Source organism: Labeo rohita, chromosome 18, assembly GCF_022985175.1.
Source record: "Labeo rohita strain BAU-BD-2019 chromosome 18, IGBB_LRoh.1.0, whole genome shotgun sequence".
NCBI lineage: Eukaryota > Metazoa > Chordata > Actinopteri > Cypriniformes > Cyprinidae > Labeo > Labeo rohita.
Window position 1 is genome coordinate 20,234,700 of NC_066886.1, and position 16,342 is coordinate 20,251,041.

The window sequence follows — 16,342 nt, forward strand, 5'->3', positions numbered from 1 at the left end:
TTTAATATTGTCTATGTTGAAAACAGTTGTGAGTTGTGTTTTTTCCACAATTCTTTGAATATAAAGTTCAAAAGAATAGCAAGTGATTGAAATACAAAATCGTTTTTAACATTATTATTGCATTTGCTGTCACTTTTGATGAATTTAATGCATCTTTGCTGAATAAAAGCATTCAAGGCAGGGTAGGTGATTTTGATCAGAAACATTTTTTGATATGCTGGTTGAAAGGTAAAAAGTCAGTTTTTTTTTTTTTTTGATTTCTTTTGTTTTTTAATTAACTGTAAATTCATGTCCCTGTCACCTTTTCTTGGTTAAATAAACATTACTTACACTATCAGAAAAAAGAAAAAATGTTAAATTTTTACAATAACAAAGTAATCAATTTTCTATTTGTTAAAGCCAAGTATGAATCTCATAAAGTGTTTTTAAACAGTGGTTTTAATTTGTGAACTTATGTTCAGCTATTTTTTTTTAATAGTAAACGTTTAACTATTTTTGAATTTTCAGATCATCAGTCATCAAAGCTTGGTAAATATTGGTCACAGCCATGTAGATTTACTTTAAATTTTAAAAGTTGATTACTCACTGAAAACTTCAACGGATCATGTTTTCATGTTGTCATTTTTAAGTCTTATTTTGTTGTAACAAAGCAGATATATCCAAGTGTGTGACTTGATTACTTTTTTTAATTAGTCTTCCCATTAACGCCATTATATTGTTCATTCAGACTGATTTGTGAATGCGGAACGTGCACAAACACAAGAGGCAGGTTTTATCGCATGAACTAGGGCTGCCCACTAATAGTCAACTAACCGTTAGTCGAAGCTGTTAGGCTTGTGAAGTGGCGAAGTCAGCAGTCCGTGACAGACAGATCATTAATAGTAGTGCAGATACTGCATGACAGATGGAGGCACTGGTGCGGTCACTTGCTCTTAAAATACTTCTGGTCAAAATATTTTTGGTCATACAGATAAGAGTAAAGCATCTTTTGAATTTGTAAAGATTCTACATTTATTTGTGTGCACTCACAATAACAACAAAACATTGTGGTTTTGTAAAATAATGAAAGCAAACAGGATGTGCTTTCTCTCTGTTAACCTGAGTGCAAAACTCCTTGTATACTTGCCTCACAGACATGAAAAATATATCTATTGAGAGTGAAATGTCTACGTTCAAATGAACCAATTCAAATGGAAAACAAATATTCTCAGATTATGTATCCGTATGAAACATACAGTCGCATCCACTGCGGAGATGACAAGTCAGTGTCGTCGACTTCATCTCTTTAAGCCGAAAACAAAGAAAGCACTAGTTTATCAATAAATTATTAAAATATTAATGCAGCCTCTTTATGTTTTTTCCCTGACACATTCATAATAATTACTACTGGCAAGTTTTATGCATGCACTTGAGCGCTTATTAGGTTATGCACAGTAGGCAATTAAAGAATCATTATTATGATTCAAATGGTTTATTAGAAAATGTGCAATTATACCTTAATTAACACTACTAGTCGACCAGAAAAATCTTAAGTCGAGGGCAGCCCTAGCATTAACCAATCACAGCCGAACATAGCCAGGCATATCCAATCATGTGACTTTCCCCAATTAATTCTCAATTACACCCCCCCCATCCTCCACCCTCCCAAAAGTTCCAAACTGAACTGTCAAAGTAAAAATTTGATCCTAAAAAAAGGTACTAGTAAAACTTTTCATTAGATTATTTACATGCTACTCTCATTCAGAGATTTAATGAAACTTTTGGGTGAGTCTTTTCACTGTGACCTTTCAGTCTGATCTCCTGCTTTGAGATCTTCACAGAGAAGCCCTTCATTCCTTCCCTACAAATCCCTTTAAAGGTCAGCCATGACAAATGGGATATTCACACCAGAAGAATCATTTGTTTTTTTATTTTTTTATTTACCACTCTTTGTTTCCACAGGGCCAATTCAAATACAGAATGGTTCAATCTCTGTTTGCCTGTTCTCTATTCATGATACATTACAGGATCCATTTCAAAGGCACTATTGTCGCCTCGAAACCTATTAAACCTCTGTGACTTGTAAGTGGTTTCCAAAGGATTATTGGTCACGATTGGCCACTTCCTCTCATTCTTCATTTACAATTTCATATTGACCACCACCGATCCTGTTCGACCAAGCTGGACTTGGTTTGGAGCTGGTTTCCAACTTTACTGAGGTATCATAGAAAGGCTTTGACTCAAGTGTCATCTGTAGTCAATCCAGATGTTAATGTTAATCCAGTATTTTTAGTCAGCAGTTCATATACGAGATTGGTGATGAGCAGATGAAAGGAGCTGCTGTGAGGAGGAAAAAAATGACCTCATCTAATGGGTCTCCAGGGTTTCTATTGCAGCACTAAACATAAAGACACAATGAAGCCTACTGGCCTCCAATGTTTACCATGAGTGAACACGTATGAGTGTGTGTAATGAGAGCAGTAATAGAAAGCTTCCTTCCGAGCAGCTCCCTGTCAAGCTTGTACAATGAAGTCATGATAGACATGCAGAGCTATAAGTGTAACTTCTAGAAACCCAATCCTCCTCTATCTGCTGCTCACTCATACACTGTATGTTGCATCAGTACGCTCTCCTGCACTTTTAATGCTGTCCTGATGGGCTGTCAACGACACAGAGATCACTATCAACACACACAGGGAAGACAGAGAGGTTGGGAAGGAGAGAGAAGCATTTATACGCTAGTGTTCTGTGTAGTAGATATGAAGAGAAACACTGAATCTGGGAAACAAAAATATATGTATATATATATATATATATAATACTGCTGTCCATCTCAACTCAAGTACTTGGAAGTGACAGCCAATGTTTTCAACTTCAAAATATTACACTAAAATATACACTAGTTAAAATTAAGTAGCAACAACACTAGCTTGTGATTAATTAGTGTTATTTTTGTTCGGTACCTGTGGTCCGATTCATCAGCCAGAAGTGTGTGTCAACACCATACACGGTGACTTTCAGTTCAAGGGAGGAACAACCCAGTACTCTGTCTGGACAGGATTAGAGGGCGACACACAGGACATTCTTTCTTTCAAACAGCTACATGCCACGCACACAAATGGAACAGAACACAGTGGTGTACAAAGGTATTTCTTTTTAAAAGAACTATTTTTGATCCACCACATTTTAAAAACTTGGTTTGACACCCTTACAAACACCATGATGTTCTGTGAGGAAAAGACTTTAAAGGGGTCATCGGATGCCCATTTTCCACAAGTTAATATGATTCTTTAGGGTCTTAATGAAAAGTCTAATAAACTTTGGTTAAAAATTATCAATGGTAGTGTAAAACAACACCCTTTTTACCTTGCCAAAATCAGCTTATTCTGAAATCATCCCATTCTGGTCGAGGCTGCTTTAAATGCAAATGAGCTCTGCTCGCCCCGCCCTTCTCTTCTCTTTGTCTGTGGATTGAGGAGCCTGTTTACTTTAGCCGCATTTAGCCGCTAAACTTGCTAACTAGCACATTATTAGGAAAGGCGATCACAAAGATTCATAAAAAAAAAACCTTATACTCTCACTTCTGCTGTAAGTGAAGCTGGATCACTAATGATTCGTGTGAACATAGACAAATATATATGTAGATCGGGAGGCGCATTCCCTTCACAAACAAATGTAATCCACTGCATCTTCAGCAGCTCAGATGTCGGGAGTACATGACGACCACTATGGTTCAATATTACAACACCTCAATCGCTCAATTCTTGCCTAACTTGCATCCCTGCTCCGGCATCAAAACAACTGATCTGAGGTAAGACGCTAATGTCAATCAACTATCATGGGAGCGGCCTCTGTGGGTGTGATGCAACAACGACAGGCATCTGAGAATGGCTTGATTTGAAAAAGGGATATTATTTTTACAGATTAATTAAAAACCATTGCATGGATTTTACCATTACAGGGTAAATTTGTATATACACTGCCAACACACGTTAATGTTCAAACAGCATGTAAAAGTGAACTTAGCATCCGATGACCCCTTTAAATAATGGCGCAGATAAACCTACCACCCCCAAAGTGTTTAGTTAATTTATCTGTTGAGTACTCAAGCAGACAAAATGAGCAAAATATCCATCTCTAGAAATGACAGGGATGGTCTGAGGTCAGAAATCCCACGGGAGCTACTGTAGAGGATAAGGAAAGGAAACAAAAGAGAAGACATTATAGCCTGTACGGTCAGATACACAACACCAAACTCACCACACACATACATACACTTGTTCAACAGTACATTGTACAGTATGATAAAGTCTGTTTAGCTGTTCAGTGGCTGTTTAAATTTACTTCTAGAAATAGGATGTCATCTCAGACTAATATAATAAGATAAATACAATGTTAGAGGAAATTCTATAAAAATTAAAATCAAAACTGATTATTTCTTCTTTCCTAATACAACTTCCTGATCTTATTGTTCAGGTTTATCAAAGACAAATGCTTTTCTTCATAATTCTTTCATCAAAATGTAATAACTTGCCAGAAGTCCAATTTGTCAACTCCTCCCATCCAATCTCCTCTCATAAACCCCGTCTCGTTCAACCTCCCATCCCTTCTCACATTCTAATCAATTCCCAATGGAAAAAATCAAGTCAACCCCCTATATTTTTTTCTTTGTATATCCTGCTTCATTTAGAAATCTCCATTCACTTTCACTCATCCGCATAAAAAAAAAAAAAGTTAAATTCAAATACACTGTCCGAACAAAAAAAAGTACAAATATTGTAACTGTATATATAACTAGGGGTCAACTGATATGTGTTTTTCAGGGTCGATTATACCGATTATTCAACATAGGCTCATTGGAAATTTGTGCCTCTATATACATTTCTGCAAAACTGAAAAAAAATGTACCTATATGTATGAATCACAAATCATTTTGAAGTTGGAATGGTTTTAAACATTTATTCATTTTCACACTAAGTATGATTTACACACAAAGTTTTAATTAATAAATCCTAATTTTCATACAATTACTTGCAGAATATTATGTTATGGCTTAATTTTAACATTCTGCACGATTTTAAAACTCGTACTTTTCAATGTTGTCGTCACATATACAGCTTTATGTGCATGAGTTTTCTAATTCAGTAGGTTTACTCACAGCTCACACAATATGGCATTGCACTTTAGTGATGAAAAGCTTCGGTACAAACCTTGGAGACTATGGTTCGACAAAACTGCTCATATCCGCATAAGAAAGTTCAAATGGCAGGGCTGCATCAACAAATTAACAAATCACTTTTGCATCAGGTAGGTTTACACTGTAAAATAGAAAAAAAATCGGCAGCTGTGGTTGCCAGAATTGTACCGTAAAAAATACGGTAGCAATGTTTTATGTTTTAAAGTTTTCACTTAAATTTACAGGTAAATACTGTAATTTCATTAACTGATATAATATTAATGCACCAGCCTATTGAAATACTGAAATCTGTTTTGTACCTTTGTAATACACTGATAACCACCAAAAGCAGGTGGTGATGAGAAAGTCACATGATGAACCAAAGTTCATCACAAATAGCTTTTAAATATTAACATATATAGAAGGTGCACAGTTTTATTCACACAAACACTAAACACCATCATGGTAACACACATTGATAAATACAATAAACATTAATTTAACAACATTAGATGTAACATACAACCCTAATGTACAAAACTGCTAAGAAAAAGACTAAGAAAGAGTTATTCCAGATTTTTTAATTTGGAACAACTGCAATAAGTACCTCAAGCAGCGTAATAAAAACACAGCAATACGTGCTTGTACTAATGTACAGTAAACGTATTGAACGTGTGTTGTAGCGCCACTCTCTGGACAGTTCACTTTAAAACTGCCGAGAAACATGCATTAAGGTATGTAATTATGATGTTGCAGAAATATATATAGATGCACGTATTGTCATAAGCCTGGGTTGCATTTCTTAAAGATCAAGTAGACCGTTGCCGATAATTTGAAATGATACATATGTCTGGGGTAAAAATTCAATTTATTGTCAAAATTAAGAATAACAAGAGCTCTGACATAAACTCTCTTTAAATGCTTAAATTATTTTATCTGCAAATCGGTTTTGAAAATCACTGATAACCATAAAAATGCCAAATATCACACAATCGGCCAGGCCAACCCCTAGCTATAACAGCTTGTCACCGAAACAGTACTCATAAAGAGACAACTTTGTACCATATCTACCCCTAAAATGTGCATATTAGAACTCTACAGTAGTGGTATGTACCCATTAATGTACTACTATGAACCTTTTGGGGCAAATAAGGTGCCGTATAAACATGTCCATTTGAGGGTACTGCCCCAGTGACAAGATGGTACAATTAAACGTAGAAGTAAAATTTTTGTACATTTTTGAGTGTAGAGAGTAGCATACAGATTGACCAATAGATCTAACAACACAAACTGAACTCTTGACTCATTACATTAAGACCAGACATCAAAGCTGCAGTGTTTGCTATCTTGCAGGAACCATGAAGTAGTACATTTTTTTATTATTATTATTTGCTTATTATTAAAAAAAACAAAATCCCTTGAGCTCTAGAAGCCATTATTATTGTGGGGTAATGATGAAGTAATTTGGTAAACGTAAAGCTTAATGTGACCATAACCAGTAGGTGAACCACTTAATGTGAACCAGTCAGGTTCTGTGTGCGATGTGCTGATTCAGGACATCATGTGAAAGACACTAATGTGCTCCACACAACATTTGCATTTAGAAACATTTATTCTCCAATTAGGCTCAGAAACCACTGGCACCTGCGCACACACGCACACAGGCAGAGCACGTCCCACCAGGGACAGAACATGTGCAGCAGAGTAGGTAGAAAATTCCCTGAAATCACTGAAAATATTGCATCAAATCGAGCAACAACACATGCTGGAAATGATCAAGGATAATCAAAGAAAAAACACCCGCAATTATGCTCTACTAGAACAGGGAGAGGGGAAACACTCCAAAGAATCAACAAACTGGATATTCTCCGCACGTAATGAGGCATCAATCTGAGAACTGTGCTTCCTAGAGTGTAAATATGGAACAGCAAACAATTATGGTTTGTTTGTCCCGAGACAGTCAAAGCTAACAGAGCAAGCTCAGCTAACAACGAACAGAGCTTGGAGATCAAGATTGGGTCAAACTCATACATCACACCGATGAAACACTCTTCACTTCTATGAAGAACAGTAACATCCTTTAAGTAATGGACAGTGACAGATAAATCACCTGGACCACCACAATTCAAGCTAAACATCATGTCAAACTTTCAAACTACTACTGATCTTCGTAAAACTGATCTCAGAAGAGTTTGAGAGGATCCAAACCATTCCAGCGAGAGAAAGAGCCACAGGTGAAGGAATCCATGAAAGGAAGAAATGGAAATGAAGGAAAGTGGTTGGAATGAAGGAGGGAGAGAGAGAGAGACATACCGGTACTTCATGCCGGTGAGCTTGCCAGTAGATTCTTTGAGGGAGATGTGGTGGCGTGGGGTAAAAGAGCCAAAGCTCCGGGCGATGATGGCGACTGTGCGGAACTTCGCCCGTGCCGCGTTCACCACATTGGGGCTGGTGGCATTTGTTTTTCCGTGGTCCCCATTCCGACCCTTCAGATTGTGGTCCGTGCAAGCGATTGAGACCTGCATGCTGGATGAGGAGAACGAAGAAGATGCAGTCTACAATACAGAGTGGACACACTGAGGGATCATGCGGGGGTCACAGTCCCGACCTTCCTCCCTGATCCCGTCCTGTGGATACGGTCAAAGCAACAGCAGAGCAACTGCATCAATTATTGAGCACAAGGAAAAAGGAGATGTCTACACAGTCCAAAAGTTGCGTTGCTCCTTGTCCAAGACGTTCCCTCGTGACAAAGACAACTATCAAAGCTGCGTCGGGGTCAATGAGCCACAGAACGAGAGCTGCAGAACTATCCGGAGGAGGAGAGGAGATTCCCGCAGCACTGAGAGGATCCTCGCATGGTCAGCCACAAAAAGCCCGCCTGCTGAAGGGGGGAGGAGAGGAGGAGGAAAGGAGGGAGGGATGTCAAGACTGGACAGCATAAATCCACAGCTCTGCTGACACTTCTCTCCTCTCTTCGGAGGTCTTCCTCTTTTCTTACACTCTCTCACTCACACACATTCAAAACACTTTCTCCAGCTGATAATAATTTGAGCTTCTAATGAACATCTGTCCTGCTTTTTCTTTCTCTGTTTACTCTTTTTTCCTCTTTTCTCTTTAGATCTGTTTTTTGGTGAGCTCAGCAGTGATGCTTCATCTGCGCTACAGCTCTGGGGGAATGAGCAGTAGGCAGCCGTCCACGTCTGTTTAAAGCACTCTCTCCCTCCCTTTATCTGCCTCGCTCTCTTTCTTTTCGCTCTCTTTTTCTTCAGCATATCGCGCTCTTGCTCCACTGCTGTGGAGCATAAAGTCTGTGACACGGACCAAGCGCGATGTTTTGTGCACCTGTGCACACATGCGCTCAACACTCTTTCGGTGCTAAGCCTAAAACCAACAAATGCTAAATTGAAAGCTGTTAAAAGACATTTTGAAAGATATCAGAACATATTCAAGCCCTTTCAAGGTGAAGTGTGTAATTTCAGGTTAAAATACTTTCTCATGTCATAGCTAAATATGCAAAAACAACTGCGAGATGTCTGTTGGTTGATTTCATCACAAAGTGTACCATTGTGGCGCTATCAAAACATTGGTCTGTTTGTTTGAATATCCCAACAAGCAACACTGACTCAACCAATAGTGTCAGTTTAAGGTGGAGTTATCTATTTATTCGACCAATTGCACATTAGAAAACTTAATTATTAACTTAATTAACTTAATTATTCCCTACATCCACATACATTTATTACATAGTATATATAGTATGCGAAAAGCAGTATGTGAAATGAGTAGTGTATCCGAATTCATAATCCTCAATATAGTAGCAAAAATAGCTTTCACAAAATACCAGAATAGTTTGGGGAAAATACATGGAAGACTTTCTACTTCCACTGAGAAAAGTGCGCATCTGATTGACTGTAAATGGTACGACTAATATTAAAGGTCACATGACAATAGCCCCTTTCACACATACAGTGTTTTCTGGTAAATTACTGGTAAATTACTGTTAAGAGATCATGTGTAAACAGGACCTTTTCAAAAATCCCAGTAATTTCATTTTTAAATTTGTTGAGAAGTTGTAACATTACCAGTAAATTACCGGTAATGTGCTCTGTGTGAACGCAGAACGAGTTCACCGGTATGAGCACGTACGAATTCAGAATGTGCTGACACAAGACGTCTACTCTGGGCCAATCATAATATTCTGATGCAGTTGATGCAATGACGCATTTTCTCTGTCTCTCGGCCAGAATATACAAAAAATATATAAAAACAGCGCATCTTTGTATTTACCAGTATAGTCGTTCCGGTAATTTGACGGCACTTTACTAGTATTACTGTGTGAAAGGGGCTACTAGATGTATTAAATTTGGATTGCAATTGTACTACCAACGCAATCTCATTACCAATTCGTACATATTTTCATACATATTGGCTAATTCGTACAAATTTGTACGACATCACTTGTACAATTTTGTAAGAGTTAGGTTAACTTATGAATTCCGACCTCGTAAAATACGTGCGATTTTTCAAAAATTGTGCGAATTCGTACTACCCCACTAAGTGAGACCTCAACCTCAGTAAGAATTCCGACCTGATATCACAACGTAAACGTACCCGTGGGAACTTTTTCGCAAGATCTGAAATACGTACCGCCATGTACTGTACATTGTGACATATTCAGTGTGAAATGTCCACCGAGTGGCGCTAAAAAGAGTGTTTGTTTTTTTCCCAAGAACAGTTGAACGTACATATGGTACATTTTATGTGACGCTGGTTTTGTAATTCTGACTTGAAATGTCCATTTAGTGACGCTATAACTCAGTGATGTTTTAAAATAACGTACCATCTGCACTATACCTAAACCTACCTGAAAGTATGAACAAAAGCGAATGCGATATGAAAATGCAATCGCAACCATGTCACAACTTTTTTTTTTTCATCTCTTTTTCATCTTTCATCTCTTTCATAGTGAGTCATGTTTTTCACAGGATTCCACAGGTACGTTTTCATCGTGAGATCAGGCAGAAGAATTTGCATGATTTTTAATCTTTTTCACAAGATGCAAAATACATGCCGCCATGTACGTTTCGTGACATATTTGATGTGAAATGTCCACTAAGTGGCGCTAAGACTGTTAGTTTGTTTTTTCTCTGAAACAGATTAACGTGCATATGGTATGTTTTATCTGACGCTGGTTTTGCACGTGTCACCGCAGTTCTGACTTGAAATTTCTGTTGGGTGATGCTATAACTCTAATGCTCAGTGATGTTTTAAAATAACATCTGCACCATCTGCACTACACCTAAACTTACCTGATAGTATGAACAAAAGCGAATGTGAAAAATTGCTTATTGGTACGTATTTTGTGTCTTGCAAAAAACTTCCCACAGGTACGTTTTCGTCATGAGATCAGGTAGAAGAATTTGCATGATTTTTGAAAATTCGTTAATTAGTCACCTTGTAATATATGTACGAATTGCTGAGATCAGGTTGATACTACACACATTCATATTTGTATATAACATACTTTTTAACAGTTGCAGACTTTTTAACCAAATAATAATTAGAATAAATTATAATTTAGTATCATTAATATATATATATATAATTATAACATAACAATACTTATTATAAAATATAACGATTCATATTATGCAAGGTATGAGTATAAATGTAATTGTAGAGTTATACTAAATCTAAACAATGTTGGCAGCACTTTATTTTCAAGTCCTGTTCTGCATGTACATACTATGTACTTGTTATAGTAATTACAACACAGTAACTGGGTAATAACAAGGTAGTAACCCTGAACTTACCAATAAACCTAATCCTAACCCATGTAGTTACCTTACATTATCCAGTACTTTCTTAAGTACACTGTAAGTACAGTTAAGTGCGCATACTGTAAAACAATGTAGAACCACAATATTTCTCAATGTGACTAACCTTAAAACTGTAAATTTATGGCATCCGCATCTAATTTAATTGGTGCTATATGGATATCTGTGTAAAGAGGGTATTTTCAGCACATCACACACTTTCATAATCAAACAAACAGCCTACATACAAATTTGAGACAAATGAAAGGAGACACGACAGTCTCTGTTATTAAATCTAGTATATTAGCTACTTTGAGTCGGTTGACACTATTCTGACCTCATTTAAATCCATTACAAATCAATTGACCTCTACTTGAGTGCTTGAGTGCTAATTGAAGCTCCCGATCCAGAATCGCTCTAATATATGACTCCCCAGTGCCTGTACAGTATTCTTAGCATTACCTAAAGTTCTTTGGGGACAATGTTTCCCTTGTAAATTTGGATGTTACTACTGAGCTTGTTTGCATCCTGACAATATAAAAGGGTGCCTTTACCAGTCGAAGTACCACCTGCCAACAACTCCTCAACCACAATCTTCAGTCCTTATCCACCTCTTATCACCAGAAACAGTATTTTACTGATCGATGTGAGATCACACTCACACTCAGCGCAGTGTCAGTTTCACATGCTTGCCCTTAAATCTCTGCACTTTAACTGTGGGTCTTGAATCAATATTGATCAATGGAGCAGCAAAAATTTTATGACTCTTACCATTCACCCAAATTTCCTCATTAACCAGGAAGCGCTATGAGATACACCTCAAAACACAGTACCCAGCTGTGTCTATGGAAACCACAGTAAGTAGAATCAGTTTCCATTAAAACATTTCCACAAAAGGCTCATTTTTTTCACAGTAGCAGCAGTTACATCTGTTTTACTGCTCTGTAATAGTCAGCTAAGCTTCAAACTGTCTCTCGGTTTCTCGCCCTCTTGTTCTTCCTCAGGATCAAGTGTGTTAACTGCTAAAAACTTATTGCGATTAACATGTGAACGAGTGCCATCACAGCGCATCTAATTTCTCAGATCCAATTTTTGCCGCCCCCACGAATCACAGAACAATTACTGCACAGGCCAACAACCTCAACTGTGTCCCAGTTTTTTTCTGGATCGGTCTTTGGGCCACACAACACCTTTTTGAACCATTTTGGCACTCACATATGAGCATTGGCTGGTATTATTGGGCAGCTCCAATGATTTTGCATGTGATACGTGGTAATAGCAGAACATTAATCACTCATGCAGTAGACCAATGTATTCAAAACATACTAGCAACTCTCCTGACAGGGTGCCGTACTGCACAGACCATTTAAAGGCATAAATACTCAATCGGTAACTGAGTGTCCAGGTGTGTGGTGTGGGGGTGGTGATTTTCTACTAACCGCTGAAAGACATTCTACAATACTGTTTGATTTGCATCAGTAACTGTACGACAATGATGATAATTACCATGCAAGCAATAGAGGTGGCCTTGAGTTACTGCATCAGAGATGCATGATGCGATCCCTCTATCCTCTCCCTGACCCCACAGCACTGACGTGTTTGACTTCTCTGCTAATGTAACAGGAGAAAAGACATTTTTCACTAGAGAATAAAAACTAAAGCTTGAGTTCTGATTGGCCGAAAATGCATGTTCAAAAATTGACCTATGGGAAAGACGTAGAAGAAATTAAAAGAAGGCAAGCTTACGGAAATTTTCCCACAGGAAAAGCCATTTATTTGCCATGGAGCTTTTTTGAGCCTATAATGTTTATACTTCGGCAAATATACAGTGGCTCCAAGAAGTATTTTGTAAGCATACTAAAAAAAATGTTGTTGTAAGTGGAATTTATTTTAAAAGTTTTTAAAATAAAAGAACAAAAATATTTGGAAGTTGTCTCAGTTTTAAAAATAAGGTTCATTAGTTAACATTAGTTAGCTAAATTAGTTAACATGAGCTAAGAATGAATAATACTTCTACAGCATTTATTAATCTTAGTTAATTTCAGCATTAATAATGCATTATTAAAATCACAAGCTGTGTTCGTTAACATTAGTTAATGCATTGTGAACTAACAAACAAACAATAAGACTAATTAATATACTGATTAATAAAAAGTGTAAGAAATGTATTGTTTATTGTTCATGCATGTTAGTTAATACATTAACCAATGTTAAAAAATGACACCTTATTGTAAAGTGTCACCAGATAAACTAAATGAAAAGTATGACAAAATTTTAAAAGTTTGGAGTCAGTACTATTTTTTAATATATATTAATAGTTTTCTTAGGGCCCAAGCACCGATGGTGTGAGGACCCTATCAGAATTGCTCAGTTTCTTCTTCTTCTCCAAAATGAATTGCAATTTTGAGGGCCTAAACATGCTCGAAATCTCATGAAGCGTTACACACACACCAAAAGCAGTAAAATTTACATCTGATATTGGTTTCAGAAAGGGGCTGTGGCACACCTATTCACATTAAACGAAGTGTCCCTCGAGCTATGTTTCACATACATGTACGAAATTCAGTAGACAGATGTAACACACCAATACCTACAAAAAAGTCCCCGGTACAAAGTTCGAAACCCAACAGGAAGTCTGTTATTTTGAATTTTCTTGGCAAGTTTCAGGCATTGTATTTAAATGAACTCTTCCTAGAGATTTAAAAAGATCATAACCAAATTTCGTCAGTGTAAATAAAATCCCTTTGTAACGCAAAATTGCGAAGATCTTGAGTTTTTGTTTAAGGGTGTGTCTGTGGTGGCCTGACAAAGTTTGATGTTTCACCACGTAAAAGGAAGTTGTTATAATTCAGGCATACAATGTCCGATCTGCCGCAAACTTCACGTTTCATAAGAGTCCTGTCCTGAACACATGCCCATGCACATATTCAGCTAGTCATAGCACCACCTGCTGGCAACAGGAAGTGGTATGTTTTATGTTCTAACTTAAGGTGCGTTCACGCCATATCAGAATTCCCGTAATTACGAGATTTCAACTTGTAAAAAGCGTTCGCGTCCTCGTAGAACTCGTAATTACAACTTGTGAACTGGGAGTCTTCTGAGAGCTACGACTTGTACCACATGACCGCTGTACCACCTGACCAATGTAGGCTCTGTTTATGCATTGATAGTGTTGCCATAAAAAAAGCATAATTCCAAGTCTGAGGACGTGAACAGCTCCGAGTAAAACGTCACATGTTGTCATCTCGAAATTACGGTAATTACGATATGGCGTGAACGCAGCATAACTCCTCATAGAGATTTAATGACATCCACATTATATTTGGTCAGTCTACTCTGAAAGCCTAAACACATCTAAAGGCCAATGTTTAGTTATAATCATAGCACCACCTGTTGGGAACAGGACATGTCATGTTTTACACTGATTCAAACATACTATGTTCAATCTGCACCAAACTTCACATGTTTGATCACAGTCTTGCTTGAAGACATCTACATGCCAATATCCAGTTATGGTCATAGCGCCACCAACTGGCAGCAGGAAGTTTGGTACAAATAAATGACTTTGAGATATTCCTCATGTGTTTAACACTTGCATATTGCTCACCATTCACTGTTTTCCTAAAGCCAGTGGGTGGTGGTGAGCCCGGGTGCGAGGGCCCTATCAACACTGCATGCCGGTTTAATTTTTTATTTATTTATTTTTCCCCTGCGAAGATGTGTTATACTGATTAGGAGTGACAAGAAAGTTTTTTACATTATTACAAAAAATCCATTTTGAATACAGTAAATTATTTTTTTACATTTCCATTCAAAGAATCCTGAAAAAAATACATTTACACAAAAATATTAACTGTTGTCAGTATTGATAATAATATGAATATTTTCTTGAGCACAAAATCAGTATATTACAATGATTTCTGAAGGATCATCTGACACTGAAAACTGAAGTAAAAGCTGCTGAAAATCCAGCTTTCCTATCACAGGAATAAAAATAAATTTCAACATATGTTAAAATATTAACTAGTTATTTTAAATTGTAATAAGATTTTACAATATTATTCTGTTTAAATACTGTATTACAAATACAATGGTATTGTATTTCCACTGTATTTTACATAGTTAAAAGGATTTTCCTGTGTTAAAAATCAATCAATCATTCAATCAATCAATCAATAATGATCAATGATTAACATTCATACAAAAGTGTGGCATAATTGTCCAAATACTTTTACTTAGAGCAATGTATTTGCATGATAAATCACTGACTGTGGATACTTAAAACACACAAATTTCTTTTTTCAGCATCCTTGGCTGTGGTCCCCTTGATCTCATTTTTAAGAACGGATGAGGAATCCCAGGCAATTTCTTTCTCAAGGTTGTTACAGCCATGTAGTCAGGCCAGGGCCTTGCATGGAGACACAACAACTAACCGAATGTGAATGTGACATAAGTCTAAATTGACAACAAGGCCAGGGATAACCTGCCCTTTTTCTTGTGCATTTACGGAAAGTGAATGTAGAAGCCAAGCACTCATATATCACCCATTCAGTAAATCAAGTTTGATGCATTAAATGAAAGGTTATATTAGAGTAAATGAGAGTGTTATTTTTTAACACTGCTACTTGATCAATCCAATACAATGACATCTTGTTTATATGTGTATATGACACTGTACTCTAAGGCAATTCCACTAGCACCGGCATTTCAAATAACCCTTAGAGGGACACCCTTACATAACCCTGGATGTCGTCTGTGTCCCTGGTGACTGAAAAGCCTATTTATTTCCAGACACCCATACCTCACTGCTTGACTAAACTAATGAGATTACGGAGTATATTTTGAAGCTTGAATAATTAAAAACTCCTGGTGTAATTCCAAAGGCTGAGGCACTATTGATTTTCCATCATTCCCAAATCAACAGGGATCATTGGGTATATTGTGTATCCAATTACTAACTGCATAAAGAGCAGATGATCGTGGCTAATATTGATCATGATGATCTTATAATGTGCAGGGCAAAATCTAATTTTAATACAAACAGTTAGTGTTGGGTGAAAATGTTTTCAAATGCCACTGATTGTTCCCAATCCTGTTAACATATTGTCATATGTTCATTTAGGGTGTTTATGATTTAATAAAACATTTATGAGAAGTGAATATTGTGATTATGCATAAACGCTCTATACTGCCCACTAGAGGAATGGATTGTATTTGCTACCATTTTGCCACTATAAAAAAAACTTTACAACAGTGCAAATATAAACATCAATGCCTTGGTTTTGTTTGCCATTGTGTATACAGCCTGTGTGAGAAAGAGCACATTTGGACCCCAGTGTGATGTAAAATGAGGTGAAAAGACCAAAGGCAG

General features: G+C 37.0%; 1 protein-coding gene across 3 annotated transcripts in view; it reads right to left on the reverse strand.

Annotated features, from left to right (window-relative positions):
- Window positions 1–16,342, reverse strand: part of kcnab1a (potassium voltage-gated channel subfamily A regulatory beta subunit 1a) — a 127,949-nt gene that overhangs the window by 85,455 nt on the left and 26,152 nt on the right. The window contains exon 1 of one of the 3 annotated variants that reach the window (XM_051135552.1): window positions 7,469–8,370. The exons of the other annotated variants lie outside the window; for them this stretch is intronic. Within the exon in view, the coding sequence (XP_050991509.1) occupies window positions 7,469–7,680 (212 nt within the window). The 5' untranslated portion in view covers window positions 7,681–8,370. Of the gene's footprint in view, window positions 1–7,468; window positions 8,371–16,342 lie in introns of those variants that run through there. 3 annotated transcript variants of the gene reach the window in all.